The sequence below is a fragment of the Lineus longissimus genome, chromosome 14 (genome assembly GCF_910592395.1).
Source record: "Lineus longissimus chromosome 14, tnLinLong1.2, whole genome shotgun sequence".
In the NCBI taxonomy this organism is placed as follows: domain Eukaryota; kingdom Metazoa; phylum Nemertea; class Pilidiophora; order Heteronemertea; family Lineidae; genus Lineus; species Lineus longissimus.
In genome coordinates this window covers 10,140,087-10,163,862 of record NC_088321.1, presented here as the reverse complement: position 1 = coordinate 10,163,862, position 23,776 = coordinate 10,140,087, and the positions used below count along the sequence as shown (strand labels likewise).

The 23,776-nt window shown below is 40.1% G+C and overlaps 1 protein-coding gene across 1 annotated transcript in view; it reads left to right on the top strand.

Annotated features, from left to right (window-relative positions):
* The window catches only part of LOC135498732 (centrosomal protein of 152 kDa-like), a 43,866-nt gene extending 20,090 nt beyond the window's left edge, over positions 1 to 23,776 (top strand). Inside the window, exons 16-28 of the mRNA XM_064789120.1 lie at positions 26 to 169; positions 1,819 to 2,010; positions 2,996 to 3,361; positions 3,537 to 3,668; positions 4,111 to 4,308; positions 5,893 to 6,024; positions 6,551 to 6,745; positions 7,197 to 7,628; positions 8,330 to 8,518; positions 10,720 to 10,801; positions 11,303 to 11,453; positions 11,809 to 12,265; positions 14,582 to 23,776. Of these exons, the coding sequence (XP_064645190.1) occupies positions 26 to 169; positions 1,819 to 2,010; positions 2,996 to 3,361; positions 3,537 to 3,668; positions 4,111 to 4,308; positions 5,893 to 6,024; positions 6,551 to 6,745; positions 7,197 to 7,628; positions 8,330 to 8,518; positions 10,720 to 10,801; positions 11,303 to 11,453; positions 11,809 to 12,265; positions 14,582 to 15,391 (3,480 nt within the window). The 3' untranslated portion in view covers positions 15,392 to 23,776. The remainder of the gene's footprint in view (positions 1 to 25; positions 170 to 1,818; positions 2,011 to 2,995; positions 3,362 to 3,536; positions 3,669 to 4,110; positions 4,309 to 5,892; positions 6,025 to 6,550; positions 6,746 to 7,196; positions 7,629 to 8,329; positions 8,519 to 10,719; positions 10,802 to 11,302; positions 11,454 to 11,808; positions 12,266 to 14,581) is intronic.

The following is a 23,776-nucleotide window of genomic DNA, read 5'->3' as shown; positions in this document are numbered from 1 at the left end:
AATGAAACTTTGTTTAACATTTCAGATTGCTCAGGCGTTGAAGGTGGCTCGTGAAAAGTGGGTCGCGGAAAAACAAGCCGAGATTACGGAGCTGATGGAGAATAATAAAAACCTTCTGGAGACGGAGCTGCAAGGGAAACTCGAGGAGAGGATACGGGAACTGGAACAGGTTGGTTTCATTTACCATAAAAAAAATTTGTTTTGCACTACGCTGGATATTGCTGGCCCCCAAAAATCTTTATATTGGAAAACTGGAATTCACCCTTTTAAAACATTTAATTGGTCCATAATAAAAACAGAATTTGGTGTTTTCTAATTTGGAAGCGAATTAAGAGGTGTCTTCTGTGTTTATATCTTGTATCCACAGAATTTGCTATCCTAAAAACGGAAAAATATATTCGGTTGCCCTTAAATGGCATCAATGTGGTCTCAAGCTTTCAGGCCGGAGAAAGTTATTGAGTGGGATCTGGATGACGAGGATTAGCCATTAGTGCAGTTTCTTATTCATCATATACCACATATCCCCAGAAATATTTTTTTAAAAAAGATTATAAGGCGACTTCAGTCATTTTTTTACCAAAAATATCTGGTGATGCGTAGATGTCAAGTCAGACGTAACTTTTGAGTCGACGACAACCTGACGACATCGTGCCGTCTAAATCAACATCCTGGCAAATTTTAACGTTGAAAATGTGGCAAAATGGAAAAAGTCTTTCTAAAGAGTGTCCCTATAGTGGTTAATTTTCCGAGATTTTGGAAGAATTTGAATAAACCTTTTAGGGTAAAATGTTGCTTTTCTGCAGTTTTGTTGACCAGATCAATGCATCAGGATTCCCACTTATACATGTACGTAAATTGCGTATTTTGTACGTAGAACGTGCTGATTCTACGTTTGTACGTAAATTGATGTGTATCTTTTTTTCCAGCCCAAAATACGCCAACAAAAATTGTAAACTTTGTTAAAAAAAGTCTTAGTTTGATGTTTTTTTGTGTGTGTTTACATTTATCTGCCGCTCTGTCCCGGCGTGAAGAAACCAAGAATCTGTGCATAGGGATGGCGCACACAGTACCCATGGTGACGTCTTGTTATAGATAGCTTAAACCATATCTCGATAGTCTTGCGAACAATTAAATCTCGATGGAAACCTCATTGCGGTGGACGACTAGGATTTCAGTAGACAAGACTTCGTAGCGACCTGCTAAATGGCAGCAAATGATCGGCCGAGACATATTCAAAGAGGCCAAGAGCGGTCATCAGAAACTTTAGAGTGACTCCTATACACGTTACTAATGGGCAGTGACAGTCTCGGTTGTCCGCAATGACCAGGTCCACAATACCTTGGGGTAACTTGACTTTGCATTCCAGTAATAACTGCAGAGAATGATATTTTATAGTGTATAGGCACTGCACATTTATAAACAATATTACACAAATAATTACACATATTTTGGGGAAAATAGACATTTTTTTAACCATCTTACACACAAAAAAATCCAGGGTAAGCAGCCCTGACTGATATAGGATAAAGTGTATGAGAACTAGATGTGTGTTGGGTATTGACCACTTTGCCAACTGAAGGTATGATCAAAGCATCAAACCTGTGTGCAGAAGACTAAAATTGCATTAATTCATCAAACTCATGTAGACAAATCTGATCTTAGAAATCTTATTGACTCTTTCAAACCCAGCCAAGGAATTGTCCCCACCGTTTCTGATAATAAATAAGAACACGCAAGGTTGCTGAATGCAGAGCCTTTAGACGGATTTCTTCGCTTTGACTTCACCCTCTGAATGATTCATTGTGACTTCTCTTTCAGGAGGTTGATAAACTGAAGCGTATCCGTGACCGCCTCGAGAAAGAATTACAAATCTTCAAGGAGGCATCGGAAGAAGAGAAAGAGACTCTGATTAAGCTGAAGGACATCGAGGTGGAGAGTTTGAAGTCAAGACGTGACAAGCTCGAGCAAGATTTCACCAGCATGAAGAAGGCTTGGTTTCTCGAGAAGCAGGTAAGTGGTGTTGTTTTACTCTCTCGGCTGGGGCTCTTGGTAGAGGAGCAGGACTTTTGTAATATACTGCGTACCCCCATTGGAGCATGGCCGTTCTCTTGTTGCATACCTTGGGTACTGAGGTTCGTGACGTGATGGACGATCATCTCATTGGGGCTGTCATGTTTTTTTTAACATTTTTCTTACCACTGCACTACTCAACATCTTTCTTACCACTGCACTACTCAACATCTTTCTTTCCACCGCACTACTCAACATCTTTCTTACCACTGCACTACTCAACATCTTTCTTACCACTGCACTACTCAACATCTTTCTTACCACTGCACTACTCAACATTTTTCTTACCACTGCACTACTCAACATCTTTCTTACCACTGCACTACTCAACATCTTTCTTACCAGTGCACTACTCAACATCTTTCTCACCACTGCACTACTCCACATCTTTCTTACCACTGCACTACTCAACATCTTTCTTACCACCGCACTACTCCACATCTTTCTTACCACTGCACTACTCAACATCTTTCTTACCACTGCACTACTCAACATCTTTCTTACCACTGCACTACTCTGTCCGCTTTTGTAGAATGAGTTGGTTTAAGGAATTGATGCCGAACTCTAGGTATTGGTTGTCTCACCAAAACCGTGAGGGTGGAGCTAAAATGCAGACCAAATCAAGGTAGAGCCGAGGTTTTGGCCAACATTTCAGCTCCACCCGAGCGGTTTAGGTGAGACAGTCAATACCGACAGTGATGTATCAAGTTCTATTCTGAAATGTATCCAATTAAAAAACAAAAAATGTGCTTTAAATGCTTTTTGACAGCTTCCACATTTTGCACGAACGCAAGCGGTTATGGATTCCTAACCATAACTGCTGAATTCAAAACGAGGCTTCATTTGCGCATAGTGCATTTACACTGTAAAGTGCGTTTCGTTCTAAATCTCGGTATTTTAGAATATCAAACAATCTGCTTTGCAGGAGCTGATCGATGGCCACCAGACGGCGCTCCAGAAGAAGGAGACTGAGCTAAAGAACTTCCGACAGCTCTGCAACCGTTTAGAGATCGACTGCAAGAGTTTATCCGTCGAAAAAGAAGGACTGGAATCTGAGTATGCGACATTAAAACTACGCCGTGAAGACTTGGAACGCGAGTTCCGCAGCGCAAAAGAGAGTTGGTTGTTGGAAAAAGAGGAATTGATCCGACGGGCAGATGTTGAGAAGCGTCAGGCAGTGAATGCCGTCGATGATCAGCATGAAGAGGACAGGAAGGCTTTGGTAGATGAACATAATGATATGTTGGAGCGCGCACTGAAGGCAGCGAAGGAACAGTTTGAAAAAGAAATGGTATGTTCCACATAATACGAATGTTACTTCATTACATGTGAGACCTTTTTATTCCAAAAGAAACATCACTTTAACCCTCATGCTAGCAAACTGGTTGAGGCAATCGCCTTTTCAAACGAATATTTTCCCGTACTCGCAATACATTGATGTGCCCTATGTACTGTGCTTTCTTCAGGCCCAACTGATGGCGTCGCACGAAGCTGATGTCGAGCGGTTACGAGAACACGAGCGCAAATCACTTGAAAGTTTCGCTGAAAACGATTCAGACAAAAGTATTATTAGGGAGATGGAGTCGAAGTTCAGCTGGGTGAGTTACTTCTTTTTAAAGTTAGACTCTTCATTAGGATAATGTGTCGAAGACCACTGCTTTTATTAGACAGGCACTTGAAAAAACCTACGGCAGATAGTCATAGCTGTCTTCAGTCTTCTTTTAGAGTTCATTAGTTGCGATAGTTTGCATCGGGCCAGGGTGAGGCAACAAAATGTCATGGACTGGTGTATCTGTCTTTAGGGTCCTTTTCAACCCATAGCTTGAGACTGTCATACTGCACCTCTGATGGTACAGTCTGCTCCAAGATCCCAACTGATTTAGCCTGGAGCCGCAAGAACTTGTCCAGTTTTGGTGAGCCTGCACAGACAGGCACGTGTTGCTTTGAGTGAACTCTGAGAAGAAGAGAAAGAAATCTTTGACTTGGGGTTTGAATTAAAAATATTGGGGTTTAAACTTACATTATTTGTTTTCCTGACAGGAACGAAACGAAGTTGAACGGATCTGGCAGAAGAAACTTGTCGAGGCACAGACACGTTATGACAAGGAGTGTGAGGAACTGACAAAACATTTCCAGGAGAACGTCACACAGTTACGCGACCGATACGAACGTGAGCAGAAAGATCGCGAGATGTCCTTTAATGAGAAGTTACAGATGGCTAAGGAGGAGGCTAAGAAGGTGGGGTGGATGTTTGATATTGGCAGAAATTATTCCATTGGTTGAAGTATGGAATAATTTTAGCTCTATAATCATTATAAATTATCATTATTATTCATTACTAAGAACATTTTCATCAGTGCATGCACTTGCTTTACAATTCACTGATTTGACCAGGAGAATCAATATCCTAATCTCTGAGTAGTCAAGATGGGTCTGAGCATCTCATGTTACTGAGTTCTGAGTCTCCTGATACCGCGTCATGATTCCCAAGGGTGTGATTTCTGGTTGCCGCACGTGGCATGTTAGAATGTAGCAAATCACCAAAAAACATATTAAAATGAGGCACTTAGTATGAAGAATAGTCTGGACAAGGGCATTTTCTTAAAATCAAGTGCATGAACATGATTTAACATTAAAAATGGCATCACCAGAGGCACTCGCAACTTCGAATCGATTCTTGAAGAGACAAATCCGCCATCCATGACATCATTGGCGTCAAAAACTATTTCTCTTGACCTCAGTTCAAAAAGCTTCTTTTTTTAATGTGATTCAAACGCTAACAACAGCCACAAACATTCTTTATCAACTTATTGAACTTAAAGGGTAACCCGTGTCAAATTTCACCATATAATGTTCTAGCTGTTTTTGACAAATGACTACATCACTTTCTCATAAATCGGTAAGGTTTTCGAATCGAAATGCACATTTTCTAGAAATTGATGGTTTAATCCCGCCCAGACGGCTCGCTTCGATGCCGTTTTCGTTGATGACGTCACAACATGAACATTTTCGCGGTCGCGGTGGTTTACATTCAGCGATTTTATAATAAATCTAATCAAAAATGGAAAATTTGAGCTTTACATTTGTGATCAGCAATTAAAAACGGACGTATTTCCGCAAAGTTGTAAATCACATCATAGTATCACTTTAATAAAGACAATGTGTGACCCTCTCTGAAAAAACCCAGCTAAAGTCGCTGTGAACTTGGCAGGTTGAAACAGACTTGTTGTTTTATTTCTCTATTGTAGGCCTTTTATAAAATCCGAGTCAAAATTGATCAACTTCGATTTCACAATAGGACCACAGAAGGAAATGAACACTCAAGTCTGTGTCAACCTGCCAAGTTCAAGCCAACTTTAGCTGGGTTTTCTCAGAGAGGGTCACATGTGTGGAGAAAAGATTGCACAAATATCGAAATGTAGGAATATTTTGGCCGATTCACTCCACCACTTGTGCGACCTCGTCACAATCGTCATGTGGTGACGAATCGGATTGATTTTTCATAATGGCGACTTCTGATGGCATTAGAGGGACCACGTCCGTCCCCTGACCTCGCCATCCCCAGTAGCCCAGAGTGCACCAGAGGTGGTTGGGTATTATTGGCATTATTGCACGTTAAATACACAAGTTTTTCCCCTCTTGGTATAATAACAGCTATTAAATAGGTGTGCCCCAAGAACCCAAAAACCCAAGAGTAGGATTTCAACTGCAGATGACATTTTGTGATGTCCGCATCTGTAAGGATAATGCCTCGTTGAGAAAGAAAGTCGATGTGTCTTCCAATGCAAGAATTTTTCTAAATGGATGAAATTTGACTTATAGGAAAGGGAAAGCTTGGAGAAAGGCTGGGAGAAGAAGTTGGAGTGGACGCGTGAGGCGTATGAGAAGGAGAAGCAGATTCTACATGCATCTCATAGAGAGGATATGAAGAGAGCTCTGGAACAGGTCAAAAAAGTAAGTAGGCTCTAAACCGGAAGAGTTGTGATAATAGACTTTTAAGGCAAGAGGGGATGGGGGGGGGGTTATTGGCATGAAACGCTCATGAGGAGAAGCAGATACCACATTCATCTTGTAGGGAAGATATGAAGAGGGCCCTGGAACATGTAAAAAATGAGGGAAGACTCCAAAGCTGGGAGGAGGATGGGAAGTAGAGTCTTGTAAAATCTTGATACGGGGGGTATGGGAGTGGACAGTTGAGGCGCTGAGGAGAAACAAATACTACCACATCTCACAGGGTAGATATGAAGTGTGCCCTGGAACAAGTAAAAGAAGAGCGCTTACAATCATTTGCAGGGCACGTCACTTCTTTATATTGACCTTGGTGTTACATAGTCCAATTGGTGTCCTACCGCAGCAGCATGCAAGAAACGACAGCAACTACAACTACTATACATACTGAAGAATGCAAACAGGACTATTATTCCTTGAATTTTACATTATTTTGACTTCTACTCTTCTAACGTTGACCTTTGCTCTTTAGGAAAAGGAGGCAGAAAACACATTCTTGAAACAAGAATGGCAGACACAGCAATCGCAGTTACTCCAGGAACTCGCTCGGCAGGAGCAAATGTTACAAGGTGCTGACCACCATATTGAGGCTGAGATTGAGCGCTTGCGCAAAGATCTGGAAACTGAGCATGAGGACCGTTTACACAAGGAGCTGGAAAGTCTTCAGGTAGAGTTCGGTTCATTGGGGAGATATTTGGGTTCTACTGTCTTGAACTTGTGCCCACCTTAGCAAGCTGATCAAATCCAATGAACACCCTGGCTAGTTAGATCTGGGTTCTGATGGGTGACTGCCATTCCAATGATTATATAATTTTCTATGTAGTAATCTCATAAAATGTTCTTCTACTTCAAGCAACCATTGCGTATTGGAATTTAAAATCTTGATACACATTCATTTCTTATTCAGGCTATTTGATGGTATTATTTGCTAAATCAGAGTCATTTTAGTGACACGGGTTGTGCCTATTTAAAAGAAAACAAAGCTGGTTTGTCAATCTTTAAATTTGAGTTTGCTTTTCATCAATATTTCAAACAAATTTTTGGGCATCAAATGATAGTATTATGTGGGCTGCAATTTTCTCATCAAACTATATGACAGTTTTTAAAATCAATTTCAGGTTCGCTATGAAACGGAATTCAGCCGTACAGTGGATAGTTCTACCGGTGAGCGCCAGCGCCTCCAAGACGAACTGGAAAAGACATCGAAACAGTTAAAGGACTTGGAACTCAAGTATGAAAAGGTGATCATGTCATATCAAGAAAAACTAAACATGACGTCTGCCACATTAGAAAAATATGAGCAACATAAAGAAGAAATGAAGAACAGTTTAGAAATGGAGTATAACGATATGATCGATAGTTGCGAGCGTGAGAAAAACGATTTTGCAACAAAGTTGGAACTGTGCCAAGAGCAGTTACACCGGGTGAGAAACGAGCGGGAAGAGATTGAAATTGTGCACGCAAAATGTGAGAAACGATTGGCGGAGCTGCGGGATCGGATACGGAAAGCTGAGCGTCAGATATTGGATTCAGAAAATCAGCGGAAACAGGTAGGGCTTGGATTCATGTGGTGCTTTGTAAGATGGTGAGATCTCTTTTATCACGAGAATGACCATCGCAGCCTCTCCCTCCCCCAAGGCAAATGAAAGGAGCAAAACTTTAATATTTTGTCATGCAGAATAGTACAATTTGAAATAAGGAATTTGATATTTTGAAATAAGGAAATATGTATTTTGGAAAAGGGTAAGGCACCTCCATAACAGGTATATCAACATTGTACACAGCACCCACTTCACACAGGTAAAAGTCACTTATCACGATCCTTGAACCCTTTGGAGAAATACCAACTCATAAAGCCTGGGTTTCTGGAGCAAAATGTTGTTTTCATCACCTTTGATGCCAAAATACTCACAGAACTCAAATTTTCATCCTGGAAAACCGTATATGAAAATCATGCTCAGCTACCACAGTATGTAACCAAGAATACCTCAGTTGCACAAAGCTGTAGTCAGTGTTCTAAGTGAAGGGATGCCAAGTGAGTTTTGTGGCTATAGTCGAGATTAGGCAAACAGAGAGGTTTTTCTTTGGCAACTCAATTCGAGATCGGGCTTCAAAGTGTTAACATATCGGACAATGGATGAAATGCCCACAAACCGTGTCACAGGCAGAGTTTTAAGTCAGTTGATAATCTTAACATTGTTGACATCAGAATATAAATCCACAACTTAAATTTCCACTTTCCCTCCTCCAGGATCTAGAACAGTTGAAGAAGAGTATGGAAGCTCACCACCAGGTGGTTGTCGAGGCGATGAAGGCCAAAGTTATCGAGGTCAGGAAGCATCACACTGTCGCCATGGAAATGCTCAAGAAACAGCATATCGTCGAGAAACAGGAGTTGACGAAGCGAACTCTACAGGATGTCACGAATAAAATATCTCAGGTATTAACGATTTTCAAATGTTGTTTTTTTCATTGCATCAAAAGTAAGATCACATTGTAGTATGACCATCATGACATCAAAAGCTGTGCTCTTCTAAAACCAAATGTCGCAGTTTATTTGTAATGAAAAATGTCAAGCTGGCAGCCTGTGTTATCCCAGGAAATACTTTGGCCGCAGAAAGGGCACTGTTGAATTGAGGAGTTAATATTCGTTTCTGTTGCCTTTGAAACTTCATTTGATACAGTCTGGTAGTGTTCGGATATTTTAAAGACTCTAAAATTTATAGACGCTCAAATCCAGCCATGAGAACTGTTTGAGTGCACCCCCAATAAGAGTCATGTTTTTGACATAGAACATTATTTAGAAGCAAACGAATGACTTAAATCGCTGCCAGCTAATCCCTGCTGTGTGCAACAAAAGAATCTCTCGTCTGCGGGTAAAACCATGGTGACTTATCGGCAGTGAATATCAGTCCTAAAGTCTCCTCCAGTCACCACTGACATCAAGGGCCAGGTAATCTGTCGGACGCACCGTCATAAACGGGTGGCCTATCAAATTGCTCGACACAAAGCAGTTGAATGACAGCCTGAATTGATAGTGCCAACCTCAGGATCAGGTTACTCTTCTTCTATACAATATGCACTGAGCATTTGGGTCAGGTCAGCATCCCTGGAACCGTACTCATTGAACACCTGGTTTTCAATTATGATGGCTTTTAGTCTATGATGTCTCGTGCGACAACCACGAGTGAGTGTAATGTTAGTGTTGTCGCGACATGGACGCGAGTGAAAGGAAGGGAATACAGGGAGACTACCGATAAATTAACATCCCTCCTACGGCCGATCAGGGGGAGTTATCGGTGGTGAAGGATGGGTATACGATGGTGGATCGGCACGGTTTGAACGGATAATCGCCTGGTTTGATATTGATGACCAATGCAAATAAGTGATTTTCGTCACATGCAATTAAATCACAATTAAAGCACACATCTCAAATGATGCAGGCATGGAACATGGCACAGACAAGAGGTTCCTTTCGGATCGCTTTTTGCTGAAGATTTCCTAATATTTTTAGCAATACTGAGTCACTCTCATTTTCAGATAAGTCTTTTACAGGCTGGAAACTGATCTAATAGACCACATTTTATTCTCTGCCACCATATCAACCGTTAGTGCCAGTGTTTTTCCTGGCTTTTGATTTCCCGGCGTTTTATCAAGTTTTTACGTGGATGCCAATTTTTGTTGTTCCATACTGTTTTAAAATATGATTTTCACTGTTTCATGCTAAGTGGATTCTCACCCTTTTGCTGTTGAAGCCTGTGGGGACACATTTTTTTTTTCATTTTCACAAAAATGATCATGCCATTGCATTGCAGGATAGATACATGTATTAATGTTCTGCATTAAAAAAGATAATGGGCCAAATTCATAAAGGGCGTTTAAGGGTTAGACGTGTGTAACTTCTCCCTAATCTGTTTCAGGGCCTATTCATATTCTGTGAAGATTTACATGAATGACCTGAATCTATCTGCTCAGTAGTTAAACGCTGTTTTAAGCTAAATGTCCTTTATGAATTTGGCCCAATTATTTTCATCACATTTTGCCTTCTCAATTTTTCACAAATTTTTACCTTGACGTCACTGAAAATTTTCCGGAAAATGAAAAATGTGTCAGTACCTTTTTTTTCATCCATAATCTGAAAGATAAGAATTTGGTATTATAAACAGGATAAAAAATCAATGTTTTATGAAATACCCTATAATAAATTTTCTGAAAATTCATTCATCCTCAAAAACAACCCTAATTACCCTAAAGCCCCCTTTTACAAACATCGCCCTGGCATCCTTGTCAAGGCTAATACCATCACCGCTCTTGTCAAAAACTCAAACTCAACATCTCTTATCCGATAACAACAATAGGTCATTGTTGGCGATCAGCATGTTATTGTCAAGTGGGTATGATGTTGACATATACAGCAGCAAAGGGTTAAATTGTTTTAAGGCATCTGGGTGCATTGTACATTGTATAATGGTTTAAACAATGGTCTTAACAAATATTTCTGAAATTAGATGATTTTTTTTTTCAATGTGGCACTATTTTAAACATGTCGCAGTTGGCACTGTTTTAGAAACACGTTGTTCGATGTGTTTGAAGCAGTCAGCGAAGACACTGAGTAACCATATGTTTGCTTGCTATTTTCAGACGGAGAATATAGCGAATGTCGAAAAATCTGCAATGGAGGAAATGAGGACATATTACCTCAATACCGTCAATAAAATCAGAGGTACGTGTCACAGGGCACGACATGCTGCACGCAGAACCTTATCTGGTGGTTAACAGTGTGCTGACCTTAAGTCAAGCCCAGTGTGTGAGAAGCCACTGCTGAACATCGATCCTACCAAAATCACTGTCTTAATCAAGTGCATCAGGTCTATATGACAGCCTGCTTATCTTTAGGACGTTTTGCGCTATGCACATTCAACTGTAAAACACACTGCTAATGGAATTAGTTGTCTATACTCCTGACATATCAGATTGACTTTCAATTGTCATCAGACTGATTGAGCAAGATGTATTAACTGTGTGAAAATATTGTTTTTAATGACTGTTATTGTTCCCAGATTATGAAATTTTTCCATTTTTAAATCCAAAAAATGTTTTCTCGCCATTTTGATTTTTGTGAGTCAAGATCATTAGCTAAATCCGAAACATTTTGGCGATTTACCGTGATTTAGTTACCACTCAAAGCATTATCAGCAATTTATTTAATAACCGTGTCTTCCAGATGATGTCATGAAGCATGTAAACGAAACGAACAACCGAGCTGCCAAGACGGTGCGAATGGAAATGAGCAAGGAACGTCAGACTACCGCCAAAACGCTCAAACAGCACTACCTGCAGTGTTTCAGACAACTTCTTGCTCAAAATGAGGAAAAGTGAGTCCAGAAATCAGTGAATTAGTCAAAGTATCATTGCCAAATTCTTCTTTTTCTGCTCTCAAATTTTATGTAACCTATAACCTCAGCTGATGCAACACAACAAAAGCAGCTCTTTATTGTAGGTTTTTGGCAGTTCGGCCAAATGTTATGTACATTTATTCTTTTTTACTGAGGAAATGATAATGAGTAGAGTTTGATGGAAGAGTTGACATTTTGGAGAGGTTGTGTTTGCCTCCCAAATCATGAAAAACAAATGGTCGTGAACATGTATGTAGGCTGAAGCAAATAATCGGGGAAATACTCACATTTTTCTCCTGATTTAACTTACTCATCACATCATTTCCAACTTCAGCCTTAACTCTGATGCCAAACTGACTGCAATGGAGAAAGCCCTCGATCTTGCCCCGATCAAGGGGTCTTCCGGGTCCCGCTGCTCTACCCCACAACCACAGTCAGCCTTCTCGCCTACATCAAACAACTTCACACCCGTACCAGATTCCAACGACTCACGGTCCCGCAACACGAGCAAATCATTCAACCAATCAAACACAAGTAAATCATGTCATTCGGATAGCAACCTATCAAAATCAAGCAGATTCAACCAATCGGATGGCAATGTTTCAATGAAAGCTGACGCCACAACGAACACAGAAAACTCCCTTGATTCATCAGTGCAGAAATATTGGAATTCTGTGGAGAAGAATCGGAATGTTCCTCGTTCCAGTGAGAAATACCCTGTACGGAATATTAGCCCTAGTCGAACGGCAAACGTGAAACAGGTTTTGATGTCTTCCAGGGGTCATTCAGAGGTTAGTAGTTATTTTTTTTGGAAATTTTTGTTTTATAATTTAGTAATTTAGGGATGTGACAGATTGAAAGAGTGTCCGACTTGAGATCAGAAGGTTGTGGGTCTGAAGCTCACCCAGTGCTACTAATGTTACTTTCAACTGGCCTGAAATCACCAAGTGTAGCTCAGTATGTGAGCTCCCATTCCAAGATGTCAAATTTTAAATGAGCACAGTCTATGCCGGGCCACAACAGCAATAAATAGTGTTGTTAACCCTTTGGGTGCCTTATAGGTGTACGACTTACGTCCACGTTTTGGAAATTGATGTGCCATATAAACGTCCGACACACTTCCACATTTCATGTTTGTAGTGTGCCAAGGTTTATCGTTATTCCCATTGATTTGGACGTATGGCACACGGGTAAAACAGTTACAGTAAAAATTCTCAGATGGCAGCACTGGGACAACTTTTTCTGTGGATCTGTCACTTATTGTGTCATCTGATCACAGGCGCCAAATTCACAAAATGAAAAACAGTAGCCAGTGGGTGGTTCTAGCAGCTGTAATTTTCTGCATACATATAAGCATGATATAATTACTAGGTTTGAGGGTGAGGGGTGAAGGGATGTCCCTAGGGAGGTGCCCTGAGGGTCAGGGGGTCAGAGCTGGACAGTGATTGTAATCATTTACTTTCAGGGCCTACTGCATCAAGCACCACTAGCCAAAGGCCAAATATGTATGGTTATAGGGTGTATTTACATGTTTGCCATACTAGTATAAAAACCTTTGAAAAATTTAATTTCCTTAAAAAACCTCGGCACGGGTTACACAAGCGGCCGGCACCCAAAGGGTTAAAGGTGACCTAAAATGCTTTTATTAAAATTTTGACTTGGGGTATGAATAATAAAAGGGCCTAACATCAGAAACACAAGTGTGAAAACCGCATAAAAATCAAAACTACTCATTCTAAAGTTATAGCAGCATGTAATTCAAATATTCCAGGTGGTGCAGGGATGTACTTTGAGCTGTACTGAAATAAAGTTTTGATAGTTTCATGCTTATATTTTAATCACCTTGTCACAGGCATGAGCTTAAAGTGAGCATGTTAATGTCTAGTTAAGGAATATGTGACCCACCACGACAAAATGAGTCGCATGTCGCACAGAAGATGAGCCTAAAATGACACCAGGACATAATAGAAGAAATTGATGTATTCAGATGTCACAAAAGGCAGACAACAGTGAAATGAACAACCAGTTTGTCTCAACCTGTCAAGGTCGGAGCCACGTGCAACTTGTTTCGTCATGGCGGGTCACATATAGGCATGAAACTATGAACAAATTCATTTCAGAACAGCACAATGTACATCATCAGTTTGTTCTTCCTGCACCACCTAGAATGTTTGAATTTTCTACCTGCCATAACTTTAAGATGGGTAGTTCGATATTTATGCAGTTTTCACCACCCGCAGGTCGTAGACCTACAGGGCTTATGCTGTGCTCAGCGTGGTTGGTGGTGGTCTCTCGTGCGTGCGTGCGTGCATGCGTCCATCCGTCCGCCTGTCAACTTTTTGCCTTGTGAGCGCTCTACTGTCTTCATTTTGTGACAGATCATTTTCATCTTTCATATGGGCATATATAGGCCCAAGATCTAGGCCAAGTTCAATTTTGAGCGAAATTTGATTCCAAATTTGGCCACCAGGGGGCTTTTTGTAAAAATAAAACTAAAAATAGCTGTCTGGTACTCATGCTTTGAGCTAGGGTGCTCCATTTTTCTATCGCAGGTACATCTATTGAGGATACATCATATATATTATGGGTTTTTAATTTGGCCTTGTTTTAAGGGAAAACAAGGCCAAGTGGCATAAAATGGCTGATTCCTAATTGGTGCCCTTGTCAGCGCTCTAGCCTCTTCAGTTTTTGACGGATCCTTTTCATTTTTCATATGTATCACCCTAAAATCTAGGTCGAGTTCCATTTTGGTTGCGGTGTGATTCTTACTTTGCCCACTAGGTGGCTTTTTCTGAAAAACTTAAAACTGGTCTAGCTCCCATATCCTTTGAGCTAAGACGCTCATATTTCTACTGTAGGTGCAGCTACTAAAGATTCATCACATATAATACAAGTTTTTGATTTTACCAAATTTCAACCTGCTTCGAATTCCTACTGCCAAGTGGGCACTGTACCCTTGGCACTATTTTTGACACTATTTTATGAAAGAAAATGGCCTGAAATATTTCCAGGTTTACAGTTGGGTATTTTGTGACCAGTATCCCTCTCTCACAGGACCAGTATCACTCTCTAACAGTAACAGGAATACACTCTCTCTTATTTTTCAGGTCAGTATTTCTGGCGTGCACGAACTGTGTCTGTCGCAGCCTGAGAGCCTAGAGAAATTTACACGGGACCGAGCCTCACCAGATCTGGATAACACGCAGCCAAGCCGGGATGTGAACACGTCCGGGTATCGCTCCATGTCCTACCTGTCGCGGAGTCCTGAGAGCGATCGGTCACATGTTTTAAAAGAAGGACAAAGGTCACCTACGTCCAAATCGTTGCCTGTGGCCATTTTTAACAATAAATACGGAAAAATTGATATGGCCAAAGACGTAAGAAATAATTCGTATAAGTACATTTCATTGCGGAATTCCAATAAAGGACAAAGTTCGGTTTCGACGAGTATGAATTTTAATTCGTACATCGGCGAGGATATGCAAAATAGCCATTTGTTTGACAGCAACATTGACTTGGCCGAGGTTGGATTGAATAAACTTCCAATGCAACCGCGGCCCTATAATCCTCCTGCTGAGCGACTCATATCGGAGGACAGTGAATCAAAAACAAGCTCGACATCGACATGCACAACGCCCAGTTGCGACGGCAGTAAAACGGGGAATAAACTAGACCAGGATGTCTTACAAAACCGGCAAAAGTCAGACGTAAAAAAATTGCATTATTGTCAAAATACAGGTGACGCCGCAGACTTGACCCCACGGAAATCATTGCGATCGTCAAAATCAAAGTCGACGGAAAAGTCGGGAAAGAAAACCAACCACGCATCACGTCATCAAGGAGATACAAACGTGAAGTTACTGAAACCACTCGCGATGTGTACGCGGCATACTCAGGTACCTTCGCCACCATTTTGAGGTGCAAAATATAGATCCCATTTTGAACTAATTTCTTTTATCCTAATGTTCAAATACTGCTGTTCAAAAGTCACGTACTTCCATGTGCTTGTAGCTCTATATAAATATCCTATTTAATGAAATTGATTGAGGTTTTTAGGGTAGCAGACTCCCCAAGGAAGATCATTGACAATTGACATTGATTACATGTTATAGCGAGCGAGCAAAGAGGTAGATTTTAAGATACGTTGTACCTGTGCTCATGATTTGCCTTAACCCTTTAGCCAGCAATCATCACTGTAGCGATTATCTAAATCTATTATTAATTTCCAATACTAATGTTGCCTTGAGACGAATACCAGATGTCTACCCAGAATCAGATAAAGCATGAGCAAGAACGAGCCATTTCAGGGCTTGTTTGCATGCACTGCCTGGGAGGATCGTTCGCTTTTTCTAAGAACTGCATCCTGTGAGCATACACAATAAAAAAAGGTCTGCATGGGTTTAAAAAACTTTTCAGCAACTGTCTGAGGTCTATTTTAAAAGATGTAGATCCTGTGTAGAAAGATACTTTATTGAGTTTTTGAATTTTTTCGTTTTTTCTTGAGAAAAGTTCTCAGGTTCTATTCTCATTTTTTCTGGTTAACCTATGTCACCACACACATGGTTTCTCTGTCGTTGTGTTGGGTTGTTCATGAGTGGTGTAGGCCATGGGCTAGCCGGCCCAACCAACTACGCTGCTGTAAACCGCCAACTTTAACCATTGCACAAACGGAATCAGTTTAGACATTCCTTGCAATTTGTCACTATCAACCGTACAGACTGTTGGTGCATTTTCCTCTAGATGTGATGCAAGTCATGCTTGTACATGTTAAGAACCTTATTACCAGTTGAGCACAACGTTATCTCGTTAAAATACTCCAACAACACAGTTTTTCCAAGAACAATGAAAACTCTCCTTTCAAAGGACAGGATAGCTCAACAAGTTGGAAGGCCTGTCTGATTCTTGGCATGCTGGGGAGTTGATTCACTAGGGTGATGACAAGATTTCCAAGTGTTTATCTTGTCTTTATGTGTGTGTAATAGGGTAAGGAGGAGAGGCCTTAATAGCAAGTTCCCTCCTCCTTATAACAAGATTTCTGCTTTTTTAGTTCTTCTATCAAGGGAAGGAGCATGGAAACAAAATTACTAAGCTAAGAGAAGAAGCTTGATTGTTTGTTATGTATAAACATTTGTCGGCGTATCTATTTACTTAAAATCTGTGACACTATCTAATATTTGTCTTCTCGAATGGTTTTCCATCTGGTCACGTGAGTTGAGTTTTGAACATGGTCAGCCCTTAGGTGTATTTCGTACACAAGAGTATTTTGAATTTCTGGATTTTTGTGTGACTCTATTAACAAGACACCCTAGATCATTATTGTGCCTCCAGAGTGAAATTCGAAAAGAGACCATCACAGCTGACATGGCTGAATAGTAGTCCCGTAAAGCCCTCGTACTATTTTAGCCAACCAAAGCAGCCTAATTTGTTTGCTCTTAAAATTGGTGCTGGCATCATGATAACTTCGAGCAGAGGTTGAAGGTTTGGTTGGACAGTTAAAAAATATCCTGAAATTTGATTATTCATATTCAACGTGTATTTGCTAATCCTTTAGAGTTCCTCAAATGTTTACTCCCGGAGGTAAGCATCCAGTGTCATGTGATGACGTGCATGATGTGCATGAGAGTCGGATGACAGCGTGGATGTTCCCTATTCTCACAACTATTCTTCATCTGATCCTCCTGCTTTGTTTAATCCACCTTTAAACGCCCAGGTATGATTCCGGAATTGCATCTCGGGCGAATTTTTAACCATTTTTTGGGAAGGGGCACTTTCATCTTTGGTGTTTTTCGTCTTCGCAGTGATGAAGCAAGCCATTCCATTGGTCAAACTCATATACTCAGCAAGAAAAACAACTATTAGTATATTACGACACTGGTCGAGAGAACGATTTATGATACAAATGTAGCAACCAATCAATCTGAATTTTAACCCTTTTGCTGTGGAAGCCATTTTTGGCCTGCACCAGCCTGTGCAGATCAGTGGAAAGCAATGCTGAATAGTGCTTACTTTAATCTAAATGGGCAAATAATATTAAAAGGTGTTGCCACCTAAAGGCTTTAAATTAAACTCATGTTTGCCGTGTGCGTATGACATGTCTATGGAAGGGCATGACAAGCACATGACCCGCACATGATCTGGACATATGACATAAAGTGCTAAGCAAGTCATTCACAGCAAAAGATGTTGTTGACATGTTTCCTTCCTCTTCTATGGAGTCTGTTCAGCTGATTTTATATTGTTCATCTGACCAGTTTTTCTGCCTTAAAGGTCGTAAATAGTGTCATCATTGGTGACATGTGCTGTAAATCCCTTGCCTGGCATGTTCCATATCCCAGTAATGTCAGGTATGTTGGTGTGACTTTCCAACGCAAGTGTTTAATCAACATTCGCTGAAACCTTTGTGTCATCCCCAAGGTCACCCTAAACATTTTTAAAACATGTCCTCAGCGTTGAAAGGCATAGGCATGACAGATCAGGCATAACCAGTGGTTACCTTGTGGTTTTTGATGCGACCGCATCATTGTTGTTTGTCATGTGGAGTGAACTTGATAATACCCTGAAGCCAGCACTTTTCTCATTTCTAGGCTCATTTTGTCACTCATGAGCGCAGAGCTTTAGTTTTTCACAGACAGTTTTTTTTAATTTAGGCAGTTAAGTGGACAAAACAAAATCTCTCAGCTGGGCAGACTCCTATTGTTTTCAGTTGGTTATGATGCTGACGACGCTGGGCGCTGGTAGCCCTACAAAAGATGCTGGCATCTTATTCAAAACAAAAAATTTTAAAAATCCAAAAACAAATATTTATTTAGTTTGCAGTATGTACTTGATTAGATGGTGGTGGTCCCCTCTGGCCCCACGGGAAAACTCCAGCATTTTCTGGGATTTGACCTCTTGGTGCATTGGTCATTAGTTCTCTTTGGAACAGTGTCCGACACTGACAGCCCATAGAACCAAAAGTGACAGCAACTACAGGTCATTACAAAAGTAATCAAATACAAAAAGAACACCACGATTTAACCAAGCATGTACTGGATTTTTCACCGGTCAGTTTAACTACTGTGTGAGTTGTTCATGAAAGTGTGCTTTGCTGTTGATTCCTTTCACGACTATTTCTGTTCTAATGAGGCTAACTGTCAGATATGAGGTTTGTCTTGATGAGCAGGGATCGTTGTTACCATTTTGTGCGCCATAATAAGTTGCAGTGGAGACCCTGTGGTTGACCTTTCTCTGAAAATTATATTTCTGTTCTCTGCTGGCAAAAAGTGATATTATCTTGTTTGTAATATCCCAGCATATGACATTGATGTGGATAGTCAGTTAAACCTTCGATGAACTATTGTTGAAAAGAATTTGGTCAACCACAACTGGTATGCGAGTACAGCATGAAATTGCAGCTGTGAATTCCCATGTGAATAAAGCACTCCACAGACACGTGATTTGAATTGCTGCTGCTAGCGATTTAAATTGCATGCAACAATTATGGCTTGTTTGCGGCAGATCATCACAGGTCACAGTGACAAGTCTGTACCAAACCCAATGATTACCGTTCCTGCAGACGAGAGATCCCTTTGTCGCACAGGCAGTGATAATAGTCCGAGGTAAGCTGCAATTTAAATGGCTCGTTTGTTGAGTGCTTAACAGATGGTTAACACAAGCATTGGTGTTTATAAGTTCTTCAGCAGGCACACTTTATGGATTTCTTTTTGTGAAAAACCTTTAACTCCAGGGTTTTGTCACAATGTTGAAACAGCCACCTTGATGAGAGATATCCCCCAACATCAGCCTCAGATAAGACCGGTTTGTGTGTTCTGGGGCTAGTCTTTAACAATTAAAGGGTGTGTTGTTTCAGTCTCCCATTGTGGGTATATTTTATACATGCAGACCTTCTTTGTGTTCCAATATTTCCTCCAAGGCATTTAATATAAAGGAGAGACAGTTTTGATCAGTTGTAACAATGATTTTGCTCTGGTTTTCCTTGGCAGTAGCTGTCGCAGGGCTCTCACCATTCCTATATTTCCTATATTTTGAAGGTCAGCTTGGGATATTTCATTTATTCATTTATTTCCTGTCTTTCCATAAAAATCAGGACTTGATTTTGACCAACCATTAATATTGTTTATAAAGGAAGTTGAGCAGTTACTGGTATTACATGTACATCTAATCATAGGGATTTTTATAGTGATAGATTGTCATTTTGATCAAAACAGGCACAGAAATTCCTATACTTTCCCATTTTTAGAGTTATATTTCCTATACTATTTTGGCCTATTCATGTTGGGAAACCTGCTGTCATATTTTTTTTCAAATGTGGGAAACAGATTCAGAGAAGATTTAATTTAAGTTAGGTGGTTCAATTCTAGCCTATGTTGGTATTACTATACTGCTAGTTGTGTTCTGTACTGTAAAGCTATACTTGTACAACTTTACATGTACATGTATGTTATTTTCCTGAATTGCATTTGTCTCGGTCACTATTGGTGTGTATTCTTAATTGCAGTATGAGGTACAAGATGCCCAAGACTTTTACACAAATTACATTTACATGTAATTTGTGTAATGACAAATCTTAATTCCTTATCATACTACATGGAATGTGCTGTTTCAATGCCAATTTGGTTTACATGTTTCTGTACTTTTAACATTCCGATCATTTTGTGATGGTTATTACTATGAAACCTCACTCAGGATCCCTTGCATTTTTCGCATTGGCAGCAGGTTATTAGTTTTTACTTCCTTAATGGGCTGAAAAAAGTAAAAGCTGGTAGCCTTTTTTCATGGTAGAGTGAGTAAAAGTATATTTTAGGCTGGGTTGGTGAAAGTAAAACCTGGTTTATTGATTGGGTTGCAGCCTTGATAAGTTTCTGCAGATGGCACAGCGAGGTGTGTACCTGGAGTCATTCTCTCAGCAGAAGGTATCTTGGTTATTTGATTGATTGTTAGGGGTAGCTATTAAAATGGAGTAATTTTCTCAGAAGAGTCATTTTCTGGCAAGATGTGTCATTCGAGATTTGGTTGACAGCCAGATGAGTGAAATGTTGCTGGCAGTTTTATATATTCAAGCCAGGTGCGGCAAATTGAGCTCATTGGCTCACCGTAGGGAGTCTGTACAACACCGCTGTGTCCGTCATCCGTTTTTGTCGTTGTTGTCTGTATCCTGTATACAGTAGCACCTTTCTTAACCGCTAGAGATATGAACTTGAAACGTTGTACACAGGACCCCCCAGGTCAGGTGACCTCTGACAATGAATTTCGGTCCGATCCGATTCTTGACTTGGCCAACAAGGGGCAAGAAGTGGAAACCTAAAAAGTGTGATATCTTTCTTATGAGGGACTCGTTTTCCATAAAATGTTTATGGTAGGTTCTCCTAGTAAGTATATATCACATGTCATGTGGGTTTTTGATTTGGCCTAATTTTCATGGTCACATAGGTCTAAAGGCATAAATTGGCTGTTTAAGCATAACTATGGCACGTTTCTTAACCGCTAAAGCTATGAACTTTTAATTTGGTACACATGACTACCTCCGACACCGAATTTCAGGCCAATCTGATTCTGAACTTGGCAACCAGGGCTGGGTTGTTCAAAATCATGTTGGCTTTAACGGCGCCGTTTAGTCTTAACATGAAAATTCTAATGGGATTAACTGAAAGAGGTAACGTCCTTAAGGATACTTAACGTAACCGTTAGGGATTACAAGACTTTTGTGCTTTTGAATTTGGTACACATGACTCCCTACGTCATGTAACCTCCGACACCAAATTTCGGTTTGATCTGATTCTCGACTTGGCCAGCAGAAGGCCAAAACTAAAAAAGGTAAAAAGTGCAATATCTCGCTTATTCATGACTTGTTTTCGATGATATATTTATGGTACGTACTCCAAGCAACGATACATCACATGTCGTACCGACTTTGGTTTGAACTTTATACTCTACATGTAGCATGTTTTAACCAGGATGAATTCCTAACCACCAAATATCTATATGGTGAGCACAATGGCTCCTGGCTGTTTCATTTTGTTTGGAATTTTAACTCTCTGTCGCATGCACTTGTTCTCATGTCCATACAACGACATTGAGGGAGTTATGGGCAAAGCAGACTAGGGTCTGATGCGGAATGTGACCCCGTCAGCCGGGGTCACACACCGAGGGGTTAAAAGTGGTTTATCCATAGTGCTACTAGGTGACTGCCAAAACAGTATTTTATTTTAATGGTCTAGATTTTTGCAGATAAGATGCTTTTAGTTATAGTTCGTTTAGGTTTGATAACTTTGTAAATAATTTTCTAACGAAATGTGCCCTGTTTTGTTCTGATTTCTCTTTGTAGTTGAGGGTGAAAGTGCGTGTTATGTGTAAAAAATATGGTGTGAATTTCGTGTGACATATTTATGCATTTGATGAAAAAATACTCGATTATAACAGTAAATATTTGTACATTTCTTTGAGAAAATTTGTATGTTTATTCATAAACCTAACCAAAATTCAATACTACAGACCTGGAACTGTGTATAAAACTAACAGGGGTTTCCAACCTCAGTAACCGGGTTATCGCACCAAGTGAAGAAGCCTTGGAGACCGCCAGCGACAAGCTGATAAACGCTCCAACAAGCCGATAATCTTTGCCGACAAGCTCCACAATAGTTTTTATTTGATCCCTTTGTACACATTTTGATAGTCAAACTATTCCTGAAAAAAAAGATTTTTTCGCTGCTCAAAGAACATTGTGTCATGTTCCTGGAGTATTCGGCAATAAACGTAATAATTCCATCACATCATATGACTGACAAGTCGGCTTGCTTTCCATATACAGCGTTCGTAGTAGTGATCTCATTCGGAAGGCTACCTTGGGCGATAGCCAATCACATCAAAGCCTGCAAATCTGGGTGCCACTCTCTGAGCAATATGCATAATTTATACGTTCTCGCTCTTCAGTGATGGAGGCATTACATTTCAGTATCAAAAGACGACGATCTCTCAGGCAATTCTGAAAGCTGTAATCTCATTGGAAAATGCCTCAGAACGCATCTCAGCACATCTAACGTTAAAAATTCCCAGACCCTCACTAGTAGTGCGCCTGCGGCAGATAATTGCACACTTTCAAAAACTTTGCGTACCGTCCGACAACCTCACCTTCTGGCAAGTTGGAAACCCCTGACTAACCATATCCAGATTGGGAACAAATGGATGGTTTAGGGATTGACAGTGAACTCACGGTTTTGTTGTCTCACCATACACTACAGGGGTAGAGCTAAAATGTAGGCTAGAACCAAGGTGCTTGGCCAATGTTTGAAGCAAAATGACATTTCAACCCAACAGTTTTTGGTGGTCCTTAAATTGTACTGGCAGTGCGCTATCAGTTTTTGTTCTATTAAACATTGACTGCTTTCATGTTTTTGTACTAACGGGAGTGGTTTATTGTTGCAACACCAAAATGGCTTCGGGCAATCATACTGTTATTGCTTTCCATGTATTTTTACACGGAAAGCAATTATAAAACATTTCAACCAAGGTAATTTGGGGATTTTTTATTGGTGTAATCAACAGTGATAATCTACAACTGTAAACAGACGAATTTTAGGTGGTTGAGGTGTTTCATTTTCGCAGATTTCAGGGATAACTGTGATTTGCGAAAATATGTATCGCGAAAAAGTTTTTTTGATTAGAAGATGCAAAATAAATTTCATAATCCGCCAAAATAGAACTTGCAAAATTTGGGGGTTTTCGGAAATTTTTGCAATTGAATAGGCGCAAAAGTTTACACTGTTACGATGGTTCAAAGTTTTGCCAAAACCTTTAGAGAATACACAGCGATATGCTTATGATATTTTTCCAAGGAAGGAAGCCGGAAGTCTGTAACCTCTGTGTGCCTCATGCTTATACATGTTATCAGGTTGTTATCGACTGGTTTTACTAAATCCATGATCAGACATGACTAGATTGGATTTATAAATGGTATAATTTGAATACAAAGAATGTTGCATGCATAAACTTAATTGCCAAAATGATGCTATTCTATTCTCCAGTTAAGAGGATCTGTAGAATCTGTGTTTTTTAACTCATTATCGTATTGAATGAACTCTGCTGTTCTGTTCTTCCAGCTTCCTCTTTGTATTTTCCCTAACATGCCTGAGTTGACTCTGAAACAGTCAGGTCCATATTGATTAACCAATTCAATGTATGATGTTCGATGTTCCTAACAACCCAACTAATGTGATGTATATTGTTTGACATACATGATTTATATAACTACCCAATGTAGGTTAAAGGTTTATTTATAGATATAAATAAATGAAAAATAACAAGTA